Genomic DNA, 12,969 nt, shown 5'->3' on the forward strand with positions numbered 1-12,969 from the left:
TTAGTCCTTGCTTCCTCTTGTCCTCCCAGAGCACACTGTAGGAGACTGCTGTGATGTTTCGTATCCTGAATGATGTAATGAATGTGCTTCCTGGGCCCGTCTGCAGCCTGCAGACCACAGTCTGTACCGAGCGGCGGTCAGTGCCCAGCTGTCGAATGATTACACAAGCAAACCGAGCAAGCGGGCAACCTAACCAGTCCTGTGATGGGTGCTGACCGACTCATCCAAAGAGTGTTAGCTATTAAGTCCCACTTATGGTCAGCTTCTAAGGAGAAGCAGCTGACTGATCCGTTAGGGTGGGAGGAAATGCAGCGTTTCAGGGCTCGACACTTGTTGGCGAGAGGACCCACCGTGCACCGGCCTGAAGTTTCTGAAATCCTGCCACAGTCCTAGACACCAACCACACGCCGGCGGGATTTATGGCGAGCAGCTGAGTGATAGGTTCATCTGAGTTTATAAAAAAAAAAAAAATACAGATCACCAATAGAAAACATCAAATGAGCCTTCTCTTCCCCACCTTTAGACATTCCGTCCGGCCGCTATGCTGATAGAACGATCGTCCGACTTCGGGAGAACCTGGGGCGTGTACAGATACTTTGCCTATGACTGCGAGAGCTCGTTTCCAGGCATCTCCACCGGCCCCATGAAGAAAGTGGATGATATAATCTGTGATTCCCGCTATTCTGACATTGAACCCTCAACCGAAGGAGAGGTTTGTTTGCTTTTCTTGTTTTACATTCTACTTACAAATCCTTTTTGATCATGGCAAAAATACCCATTACTCTTGTATCTATTTTTAGGTGATATTTCGTGCTTTAGATCCTGCTTTCAGAATAGAAGACCCTTACAGTCCAAGGATACAGAGTAAGCTTGTTTTCGAATAAAAGCTTTGATGGAAAACAGAAATCATGGAAGAACTCCTACCCAGAACACTGTTACCCCAAATCTAAGCATTCAGTGCTGAATCCACCCTCTTTGTTTCCTTTTATCTCCACAATACCCAATCAGAGGCCCTTGAAATTGGCAGGAATCAAAGTTCTCCTGGATGGGGAACACATTTTGATTAGAGTAAAACATTTAAGTCATAAGTACTGAAATAATTATGCTGGTTGTAATACCTTATTTTATTGCTCAGTATAATATATATGTATATAAATATATATATGTTATATAATATATAACTTGTATATTACATAAGTCATAATTTATTATATATTACTTATATATTATATATAACTTATATAAGCCATATAACATAACTTAAATATGTTATATATAATATATAACCTATATAATAAGTTATATAATAATAAGTTATGTTATATATTGTATATGTTATGTAATATATAATTTGTATATATTATGTAATATATGTATACATAAATTAAGTACAGATTAAGCTCTTGTAACAGAGTGTCCCCAAACATACAGTGGCTTGAATAAAATAGAAGTTGATTTCTCTCTTACGAAATCATCCAGAGGGCTTTCTAGAGAAGAACAGTAGGTCATCTGCTACATGTAGGATTACCACATAAAATAAAGGCTGACACCCAGTTAAATCTGAATTGGAGGTAAATAGCAAGTTGTTTTTTTAGTAAAATTATATCCCATGGAATATTCATGACTAGTACAAAGACATCCCATGCAATATTTATGGTTGGTGTGACTATGTCCCATGTCATATTTAAGACAGACTTTACTGATCAAAATATTGTTAATCTGAGATTCAAATGTAACTGAACAACTTGTATTCTTATTGCTACATCTGGCAACCCTAGCCACTAGAGCAGGTAGGTTCCTTCTGTCTCCTAGTCTTTACTCCTAGCAGGTTGGAGCTGGACCCAACCTATGGGGTGGAAGGCAGCGAAGGGCAGATGACATGGGAGCTGCTCACGTCCCACTGGCCAAATTTAGTCACGTGGCCAACCTCAAGACACACTGGGAAACCTCTAGCAAGGTGGCCGTGTGCCCTCTCACAATCTTGCCGGAGGCTTTTCTTGTCAAAGGAAGTAAAGAAGAAGGAGTACTGGGGGGAAATCCAGGTGTCAGCCGTGCTCAGTACGCTTGTATTTCCATTTAACAGATGAATAAACTGAGGCTTAGAGAGTTGGAATAACGTGCGTAAGGGGACAGTCAGATCCTGAACCCATAAGTTATGATTCTAAATCTAAATTTGGAAGCTTTCTAGCATGTAGCAACCATGCTTCAGTCATTACAGAATTACATTTTGGTCATCTTGGAAGGCAAAATATGCACTAATTAGAAGAAGGGGGTTTGGAGTCTGGCAGCCCTGGGTTTCAATCCCAGTTCCAGGAAATCAGTTCTGGGACCTGGGGCAAATAATCTGCTTAAACCTGGTTTATTTTAGAATCTGTTTTTTCAACTGTATGTACATATAGTAATATTGATTTGAACATCATTATGGAGGAAAAATGCGTTCTAAAAACGACCTTCCGACGTGCCGGACCCACAGAGAGTAGTCAGTGAATTGAAGCAGCTGCTGCTTTTCATGTTGCCACAAGCCATGGCCTGGGTCTTGCATGGACCTGGTCCCCGTACCTCAGAGTGAGGGGATGAGACTCCTTCTCCGGCTACTAAGGCATAGGCCACTGAAGAGAGGAAAGGCTGATTCCGCTGATGGTGCCCAGCTGCAGATGGCCCTAGTTGACCCCAAGGCACCATAGAGCCTCCCAGTGCAAAGCATGCAAGAGTAGAATGGAAAACATCCAGGAAATATTGCCAGAAAAGGGCTGTTTCCCCACTTAAATTAATTTTACATGCGGCCCAGACCGTCTGTGGTCTGTAATCTGCTTGTTCATTCTATTACAAAACCAATATTTATGGTACATCCAGCCCTGTGCCATTTCTGAGTGAGCTCTGGGAGGCGTCCCCTCCCTGCTCTCAAAACCCGGTTGTGAGAAACGTCCACATGGCGTCCGTGACACATACCCCGTGGCATCCTACAAGGACTCACGGTCCGCTCCTTCTTGGACATTTGCAAAACTTGGGGAACATGTCACCATCATAATTCTCTGGTCTTTTGTTGTTGAATGGCCTCAGAAAATCTTGCCTGTGTTCGAGAGGCACCCGTTTTAACTGCTGATGCTCTTGATCACCTTTGTACTCTACAGAACAAGTAAAGTCTCTTTGGTTGGCCCTCTTGTTGAGACCTGGGGCCTCACTTCAAAAGCAAGTCTTGCCCACGCCAGCAGGTCCATGTATAAGGCTTGGCTGTCGGTAACTGTGCTGGGAGAGCAGAGAAGGGACATATTTGCTCTTCCGTGGGCTCCCACAAAGATCGGTTCAGGGGCTCCTAAACACTCTGGCCGTTCTGCAGCTTTGTCGTCGGGCCTCTTGTCAGTAGAAACTTGTCTTCATTCTGTGTGTGGGAGGAAATGTTGGCATTCACACATTCCAGCCAGCTAAGTCATACCACGCTTTCTCTGTTCCGTTTTTGATTTTACAAAGAGCCTAAGTTCAATGCAGGGACTCATGGACTGTCCCTTTCAACCCACAGCTCTTTCTATAGTCTTCATTGTAGGCTGTGCATGTATTATAAGTCGTTAAAATTGTATTCGGGTTTGCGAGTCTCTGATGCCCTGTGCCAGCGCCTTGTCCTGTGAGGCAAATGAGAATGCGTCAGCACCAGTGAGAGTAAAGCTTAGGGACAATTTCAGGCTACACAAGGGAGGACTGATGGACTGATGAGTCTTTCCAGATCCACTTCAGCAAGAGCAGTTTAGCCATTGATGGAAACACTGCTGGAGAAGAATGAATGGCTTTTGGTTGATCAAGTTACTCTACAATATAATTGGTAGCCCCACATCTGTAATAAGCATAGATCTGTAGGCCGAGGAGCGAGAAGAAAGGATAAGAGAAATTGATCTGCAAGTAACTTACTATTTTGGACAAAAAACAACTTGCCCAACCTCCTGATACTGAGCTCCTTTATCCTTATGTCACATTATGGATGACAAACGGGACAAAAAAGTGGGAGACTGTGACGCTGGGTCAGAATGTGGGTGGAGATCTTCTGTCCCTGAAACGTGGTTCTTCCGCAGTGTTAAATCTATTTTAGCAACTTGGATTTCATCTATGTGGTGGGAAATTTCAGATATACTTTATTTCCTCCCAAAATGAACACAAGAATGTTCCATCCTATTCTCTTGTAATAAGAGAATTGGAGTGTGCTGATAAACCCTTTCCCACCCGCATGGACTCCTCTGGGTTCGAGCTGACGCTCGTTGCTGTGATACCAAATGGCATCGCAATCATTCAGGTTACTGTGTGCTAGAGGTTTCTGGCTGCCGTGCCACCGTGTTCTTAAATTTCTCTGCCTTCGTGCTTCTTGCTGAAATGGTCTGATGTTCTTTCTAAACTGGTGAAGAGGGAGCAGCCCTTCCTTCTTCCAGAGACTGTCCCATGATGTCAAGCTTTACTAGCACGGCCGTCGAGACCATACAAGGGGGTGATTTTTATTTGTCGTGCCTGTCTATAAAGAGATGTTGTATCATTGTAAAAGAGGTCTTGCTTGTTTGATCAGACTTTCCCTCTTCTTGGTGATCCTCGTAGATCTCTTAAAAATCACCAACTTGAGAATCAAGTTTGTGAAGCTACACACTTTGGGCGATAACCTTTTGGATTCCAGAATGGAAATCAGAGAGAAGTATTACTATGCAGTGTATGATATGGTGGTTCGAGGAAATTGCTTCTGCTACGGCCATGCCAGCGAATGTGCACCTGTGGACGGAGTGAATGAGGAAGTAGAGGGAATGGTAAGCAAGCACTCTGGGGGGCTTTCTCCTTTATTTTATTTTATTTTTTTAAGATTTTATTTATTTATTTGAGAAAGAGAGGTGGAGATCACAGAGGGAAAGCGAGAAGCAGACTCTCTGCTCAGCAGGGATCCCAACGTGAGACTCGATCCCAGGACCCCAGGATCCCAGGACCCTGAGCCAAAGGCAGATGCCTCATTGACGGAGCCACCCAGGCACCCCAGGCTTTCTCCTTTGGACAGATGATCCCAAAAAGCAATTTGAAGCTAGTTTTACCTTAAACCTTTCACAGTTTCTTGGGGTTTTATTTTTCCAGACTGACTTTTAGCTCTTTCCGCCTTAATGGTGGTTGACGGCTGGTTTTCTCTTTGTTAACTTTCTGGGACTATTCATGTCAGAGACAAAGAATTAGATTTTGGAAATTGTTGCAACAAGCTACTGCTACAGTAGATCTTTTTTTTCCAGCCAATCCAATAAGGATTAAGAGGTTTTCTCAAGAGCCATCACATCTTCCTTTCCTTTAGGGAAGATCAGGCACCACAAGCATAAAGTGACCTCAGCCCAGAGAACCAGGACATTTGAACCCAGAACTGCAGAACATGACTTAAGAACCCAGTGGGCTTTGTTTCTTTATATGCTTCTACTCGTTTAATTCTTTTCCCACTTTTACGCTGTGTGGTCAATTCATGTACTTCTAAAAATTGGGGATTTGGGTGATTTGCCAAATGGATAAAGTTAGGGTATTTTACCCATTTCTAAGTGAACTGGTAATTCTTACAGACCCGTAGGATTTCGGAGCTAAATGGGTTTACTCCACCAACTATCCTTATTAGAACGGAACAGGGATTAAACAGCTCACCAGAGGGCCCTAAGTCAGCGGCAGATGGCAATTTCATGTCTAGCTCTCCTGACTCTGCCCCAGGGTTCCTTCTGTTTTAGACTCTGGGTCTCCCTTGATGAAGATTGTGCCTGCCTTACTTGCTGTTTGCTTTCCCAAGATTGTTAGTCCTCATCTGGGACGATCCAGGATTTGTGCATTCAACCGGCTAAAACTTCTGCTCTCTATTTGCTCCACTTAGAGCACTTGCCCTGTAGATAAAGTTGCATTTTTAGCAGAGCCTAAAGGGAGGACACAGCCTTGCAATCTTGTGGCTATATCTTTCAGAGAATGCTAGGTACGCAGTGTTTAGTGTTCAGCATAACAAATCTGGCGTGTAGCTCCTGTCCTGTAGTCTTGTCACTATCAGGGGTCTCAGCGCTGTGTGCTGTTGATTCAGACACTGTAGAGTGCTGTGGTGTGTGCTTTGGGACTGTTGTGTTTTTCTTGGGGGGGGGGGTTCTGTGTAAAACCAGCTTGTCAGGAAATGATTTTACTCTCTTGCTCACTGGCGCTCCTGTGAAGGTGAATCCAGGGCAGACCTGTCTGTCCTGTTCCTGAATTCCATTCTATAGAAACTAGTGTTTAGGTGAGGTGCCCATGCACACGCGTATTTGATAGATTGAAAGCATTTATCTTTTATGTGCCTCGGAGGCTTAGGCAGAGCTTGCCGGAGACACAATGCCAACAAGCACATCCTGGGCCCTCCATCCAGCAAAATAATTTGTTGTTTTTTTGTTTTGTTTTGTTTTTCCCCGAGATTTTATGTTTCCTTTCTTAAAGACAAAAAGTTAAGTGTGAATGTAGTAAGTGATTAATATTCTGAATCTCATTTTGATTTGGAAAAACAATGAAGTGCGGTGCTGGGAGTCAAAATCAAAACAAAAGAAGCAAAAAAAGCCATTCTTCTATGTGGCACAGCCCTAAACCTTGCAGTAATGTGAGTTGTTTTCCAGACCGCGTTTGTACATTTAGTTCTGCAGTGTAACTGCTGTTGATTTCTCTTAAAATAGGGTTTTTTGGGGCATAGATTTTTTTTTAAAGTAACTAGGTTTTATTTACTTTTTAATTCTTAAGTGACTGATGTTGTTCACCTGGGTTCATTTCATCGATACTTTGGTAAACTTTGATAAACTTTGATACTTGAGTGTCTGTTGTATAATAGGAGCATCACTGTGTTCCTAGAGGTGGAGTTGGAGCCAGAAAGACAGAACTCACTGGAAAGGGATAAAATAAAAACAAATCCTCACTGTGGGGAGCTGGAGATGATGATTGTAGGAAAAGGGGTTTCTGTCTCCCATTAGTTGTGGAGAAAATCTGGCCCCCGTTCTGTCTCTTACTTTGCCCGTTCCCATTTTTCTGACTTCCAAGGTTCACGGGCACTGCATGTGCAGGCATAACACCAAGGGCTTGAACTGTGAACAGTGCATGGATTTCTACCACGACTTACCCTGGAGACCCGCTGAAGGTCGAAACAGCAATGCCTGCAAAAGTGAGTCTCTGTCAGAGGGCGGTTTGCATCCACTCAGACCCTTGTTAGTAAGTACAACCCAGCAGCCTTTGGTGATAGCTGCGATGGTTTAGGTAAGAAGAAGAAAGAGGGACTGGAGGGGGCAGGAAGGAGGGAAGGGGGTGGGGAAGGGGGACAGAGTTCAGAGTTCAGATAAGAACAGCACAGAGCCCAAGGCCCCAAGGACGTTCTTGCGACCAACACAGAGTCTACACTGGGGAAATGATTCCAAGGTTTAATTCAGCTGGCGTGTGGTGGGCACTTCTCTGCTAGGCACTGAGGATGGGTCACTGATGCAAAACGGCCCCTCCCTATGGGAGGTCGTGTTGTAGGGGGAGGCAGAGCAGGCCAGGGTGTAGAGTCCCAGGAGGGCCAAGTTGAGTTAAGCTTCATTTTGGGAAGACCGGCACCCATGCGGGTCGCTGAGCAGAGAGTGACATGATATTAAAGCGGGGTTGGACCAAGGGACTGCCCGCGGGGCTGGCAGAGGGTCAGCGTGCGCTCGGTAGACCTTTATTCTAACCGAAGAGCCTGGTCGGGTGTGCTGGTGGGAACGGGGGAAAAGGGAAGCAGGCTTTCACACCCCATTCCCTAAAGCTGGCAGCCCAAACAGGCTTTCCCAAGAAGCAGCGCCTCGGAGATCCTCTGGGGTGATGCATTCCAGTTCTACCCCCGAGGGGGACCCATAGGCATCCTCTGCCTGGTCACAGTCTTCTGTTGATAAGCCACGAAGGGGACTCTCCCCGAAGGTTTTTAATTTTTAGCCCATTCTCTTCCAAAGAGGGCAGACTCATGTTCCAGAAAGCTCATGCCCGGAAGGTTTCCAGCACACCAGGTGGACGCGCCCTTCCCCACCGGCGCCTGATTGTCCGTTGTCATCTTGCCTGAATTCACCCCTAGTTTCCAGAAGGAGCTTCTCCCCAGCAAGCCCATCCTCCAGCGGTAGGTCGACTTCAAGGCCCTTCTTGACGCGGGTCTTGTCGCGCAGAGTGTAACTGCAACGGGCACTCGGGCTCCTGTCACTTCGACATGGCGGTCTACTTGGCCACCGGGAACGTCACCGGAGGGGTGTGTGACGACTGCCAGCACAACACGATGGGACGCAGCTGTGACCAGTGCAAGCCGTTTTACTTCCAGCACCCGGAGAGAGACGTGCGAGACCCCAACCTCTGTGAACGTGCGTGGGGAAGGGCATGACGGAGGACTTCTCGGTTTGGAGAGTCGGGGTGGGGGGCGGTCACCATCCTTCTCCTGGGACTCCTGGTGTGAGCGTCAGACTCCACTTTATTTTAATTAATTAATTAATGATGAATTGATATTTATTAATTAGTTAATTAAATTGGTTTAATTGTGGGGTAGCCTGCTGAAGCAGTCTTGCCTTCTTTAGTCTACTGTGACGTGTAGAGGGTCAACGGGAACATACGTGTTAGTACCAACACATGCATTGTTACCTGGTGACCTTTGTTCGTCTCAGGATGCAGCTGTGACCCAGCTGGATCTCAGAACGGGGGAATCTGTGACAGTCACACGGATTTTTCCATTGGCCTCATTGCGGGTCAGTGCCGGTGTAAATTACACGTGGAGGGAGAACACTGTGAAATTTGCAAAGAAGGCTTCTACGGCTTAAGTGCTGAAGACCCATTCGGTTGTACATGTAAGTACGTTTGGGAAAAAGTCTGGGAGTTCTGGCGGATGTAATGCCCATTTTACTGTGCAGTTCTAAATCCATACTACCCCTTGGCACTCACTTGGTTTGTGTTTCTTTACTTCATTTTATCTCTCCGAAAGCTTGTGCTTGCAATCCTCTGGGAACGATTCCTGGCGGGAATCCTTGTGATTCTGAGACAGGTTACTGCTACTGTAAGCGTCTTGTGACAGGACAGCATTGTGACCAGTGTCTGGTAGGTGAATCCTAATTACGTGGGGTGGGTGGTTTGTGCATGGGACCTGGTTCGCTGTTGTAGAATCTGCCATCCCTCTTCTATGTAAATATTAGAAGATGCAAACAATGTACAAAAAAATTACCCAAGATTTTGGCAAGATGCTCACCATCGAATTGAAAAATAAAACCACAGTGAAATACCACTTTCATAGTCAAAATTAACAAGTTTTTAAAAATGGGGTTGCTAACTGTAAGGACATAATGTGGGTCTGGTCCTCCAAGTTGCTGATGGAAATGCATGTTGGTTCGTACTTGGCAAGAAAAGCATTTTGGAAATAAGCTATCAGTAGCCTGTAGAAATGTGCATACCCTTTGACCTAGTAATCCCACTTCTGGGAATCTTTCCTAATGAAATAAGCAGAAGATTGGACAGAGATGTAATCACCAGAAGACTCATTGCATCTCATACTAATCATAGCCAAAAGAACTTAGAAGCAACAGTGGGGAAAACAGTGAAGTAAACTGGGGGGCTTCTGTACAGTGTGATATTTTGTTGCCTTTGTAAATGACAACAGCATGAGGAAATGCTTATGCTGGTGTTAAAAAAACAAAACAAAACAAAACAAAACACCCACAGGATGTGAGTAGTATCTTGATTGTGCAGGAAAAAATGGCATCAAGAAAAACAAAATCTGGAAGGAAATACTCCACAAAGTTCACTGTAGTGATTCCGGGTAGAGTGATTACAGGAATAATTTTTAAATTACCCCATATCTTTTATAACATTCTTGTGATTTCCTTTATAATTTGTGAGGGGGGGGTTGGTCCACTGACCTCAAATTATGTTTATGAGCTGTATATATGCATATTTGCATGTATAACATCAGTTTCTGGAAGCCTGGCCTTTATCTGCCCGTTAGGAAATCGTATTTGTCGATTTCTTCTCCCTTGTGTAGATTCTGTCCTTTTTCCTTTTCTTTCCATTATTTGTCGATTTATTCTCCCTTGTGTAGATTCTGTCCTTTTTCCTTTTCTTTCCATTATTTGTCGATTTCTTTTCCCTTGTGTAGATTCTGTCCTTTTTCCTTTTCTTTCCATCTGCACTGGACTCAGGATTCGGTGATCTCCTCACCTTTCACTGGTAAAAATACTTGCTTTATGCTGTTTGGACATAGATAGTCCTTTCAAGAGCTTGGCTCACGGAGTTTCTAACGGGCTGAATTCAGGGAAGATGTAAAGGCTGGCCAGATATTTGCCAAAACTCTCTACAGTACTTTTAAGGAGGAAAATCAGCTTCTTAGCTATTTGCTCCTGTTTCCTCTCGGAGGATGGCTGTTTGCTCGGGGCAGAAACTGCTCTGATCTGGAGTTGTGTGTTTACGACCCCAGTGACCGGCAGCCTGGGTTTTAGCTCAGAACGCTCGTGCTCGTTCCTCTTGAAAGCTTTCCGCTTGCATGGCTCGAAAGAGCATTTGGTGGAACGAGCAAGACATGCCATAACTTGTTTCTTGTTGAGTCTGTTGTGTAATGACAGGAACCGACCTTCAGACGTTAAATCTTCTCTTGTGCAGCCAGAGCACTGGGGTTTAAGCAACGACTTGGATGGATGTCGACCTTGCGACTGTGACCTTGGAGGGGCCTTAAACAATAGGTGAGTGAAGCCACATGTACACTCTTCTTTGCGCTCAGTCCCCTAAGAGAGCTGTCCCCATCTCTGGGAGTATTATGACAGCCAGTGTCTCTGCAGAAGAGGTGTAAAGTATAGGCACCTTTAGTTTACCGGGGGTCTTAATGTTTTCAGAGATTTAGTCATTCCAAGAGTTTGCTTTGAAGACTCGAAGTATGTTTCTGTTTCTTGGTTTTTAATAGTGTTGGACTTTATGGTATTTTTTAAATTATGGAAACAACGTATGCCCATTTAAAAAAAAAATTCTGGGGTGCTTGGGTGGCTCAGTGGGTTAAGTCATGCCTTCGGCTCAGGTCATGATCTCAGGGTCCTGGGATCGAGTCCCGCATCAGGATTATAATTCCTTTCCTCTTCTTTTTAAATAACAAGTAAGGTTAAAAAAAAAAAAAAAAACCAGACAAGTACAAACACAAAAAAGCCCATGATTTCCCACTTGACTTTACTGGCAATTTTGGAAACACAAAGTCCTCCCTGTATGCGCGCTATTCCGCGGCTCGATTTCTTAGCCGGGATCCTTTTTCATGTCAACGTGTATTCACGGGCCCTTTTCTTTTTAATGGCATGTGTTCGTCGACCTCTCTCTCTCTCTCTCTCTCTCTCTCTTTTTGTTTTTTTGATATCCCATTGTGTGGAAGTGCCACAATTTATTTCCTATTTTTCCTGTAGATGAGGCTCCCAGGATGGAATCGCTGAGTCAAAATAAAAAACTTTTGATTTTTATAGAGGTTTCCAGATTGTTCTCCGGACGGATGGTGCTAGTTTATTTTCCTACCACCTGGTTACCAAAGCACCTTCCTTTCCGACCCCACCAGCTGTTGGTAAACTTGTTTTGTTTTTCACCAATCTCAAAGATGAAAAGTGAGGGGCGCCTGGCTGGCTCAGTCAGTGGAGTGCGTGACTCTTGATCTCAGGGTCATGAGTCTGAGCCCCAGGCTGGGTGGAGTCTACTCAAAGAAATAAATTACTTAAAAATAAATAAATAAATAGAATAAGAGGGGCACCTGGGTGGCTCAGTTGGTTAGGTATCTGCCTTCGGCTCAGGTCATGATCCTGGGGTCCTGGGATCGAGCCCCACTTCAGACTACCTGCTCAGTGGGGAGCCTGCTTCTCCCTCTTCTCTCCCCTACCCCCTGATCATGCACACGCTCGCTCGCTCTTTCTCTCTCTCTCTCTCTCTCTCTCTCAAATAAATAAATAAATAAATCTTTAAAAAAAAAGTTGGAAAATGAACTCCCATTTTGATTTGTGTTAAGAATCTTTTCATTTTCTTCTTCTTTCTGGTTTTTATTTTCTTTTTCAACTTCCAAGTCTTTTGGTGAAAATTGCATGTAATCGTTTTTCATTATTGAAACACGTTGGTGTCCCTTGAAGAGATGAGACGTGAGGCTCTACCAGAGATCAATCCCGATACACATTTGGCAAAGACGTTAGGTTTGTGGGCGTGAAATTAACCACCCCTGAGTCAAAGAGCCTTTCGGTCTCTGTAACGGGGTCAGACTGCGAACATCTGGTAGAGAGGGTAAGTGATGCTGAGGGGTTAGGCAGATGTTTCCTTGTGGCCTGACTCTCCCCTGAGACAGCAAGCTGAATTCATCAAGCAGGATCCATGTACTAAGAAGCCCGACTCTCCCAAGATTATTTCCCAACACCGTAGCAGTCTGCTGGGAAGGAACAGGAATTTAGGCAGCAAGAACATCTTCTCTGGCCTCCGTATTTGGGTTTGTTCCATTCCGGATGCTGCGGAACTCGGGACAGCGTGTAGATCTGAAACTCCAGGGTGAATTTCTGTTCTTAGAAAACCTTCAGAGGGGAGGAATCAAGGACAATTCCATAAAAGCAGGGAAGACAAGCTGCTGTCTGCTTCTGCAGTCCCCTCTCCTTATTTCCATCGTGGCTCCCGAGCACCTGCTGCTTCCTTCAGTCATTGCTTGCTGGATGCAAAACTGGCATCGTTCCTAAAATCCTTGAGTAGATGAAAGGGGCATACACGGTTCTCACGTCGTGAGCTCAGGAGTGTCATACGTACCTTTACTATAAGTGGATTCTGTTCCTCACACCCCTTCCTCGGTTTCCCTATTCCGCACGTGCTTCCTGTCTTTAGATCCGCCCACACAGAGCCCCTGGGCTGTCCCTCGTGTCTCCTGCAAGAACTTAGAGAAATCAGAGTATGCTAATCAAGAGGGTTTGCGAAGTAAAACATTTTAGTGAGGATTTTACAGGGAATTTGATCTTCCTAGCA

General features: G+C 44.7%; 1 protein-coding gene across 3 annotated transcripts in view; it reads left to right on the forward strand.

Annotated features, from left to right (window-relative positions):
• Positions 1–12,969, forward strand: part of LAMB1 (laminin subunit beta 1) — a 69,164-nt gene that overhangs the window by 14,271 nt on the left and 41,924 nt on the right. For all 3 annotated transcript variants that reach the window (XM_044245802.1, XM_044245803.1, XM_044245801.1), the window contains exons 6-13: positions 524–712; positions 801–864; positions 4,573–4,775; positions 7,024–7,144; positions 8,151–8,339; positions 8,637–8,816; positions 8,951–9,063; positions 10,615–10,694. In XM_044245802.1, the coding sequence (XP_044101737.1) occupies positions 524–712; positions 801–864; positions 4,573–4,775; positions 7,024–7,144; positions 8,151–8,339; positions 8,637–8,816; positions 8,951–9,063; positions 10,615–10,694 (1,139 nt within the window). The remainder of the gene's footprint in view (positions 1–523; positions 713–800; positions 865–4,572; positions 4,776–7,023; positions 7,145–8,150; positions 8,340–8,636; positions 8,817–8,950; positions 9,064–10,614; positions 10,695–12,969) is intronic.

This window comes from Neovison vison, chromosome 4 (assembly GCF_020171115.1).
Source record: "Neovison vison isolate M4711 chromosome 4, ASM_NN_V1, whole genome shotgun sequence".
Lineage (NCBI taxonomy): Eukaryota > Metazoa > Chordata > Mammalia > Carnivora > Mustelidae > Neogale > Neogale vison.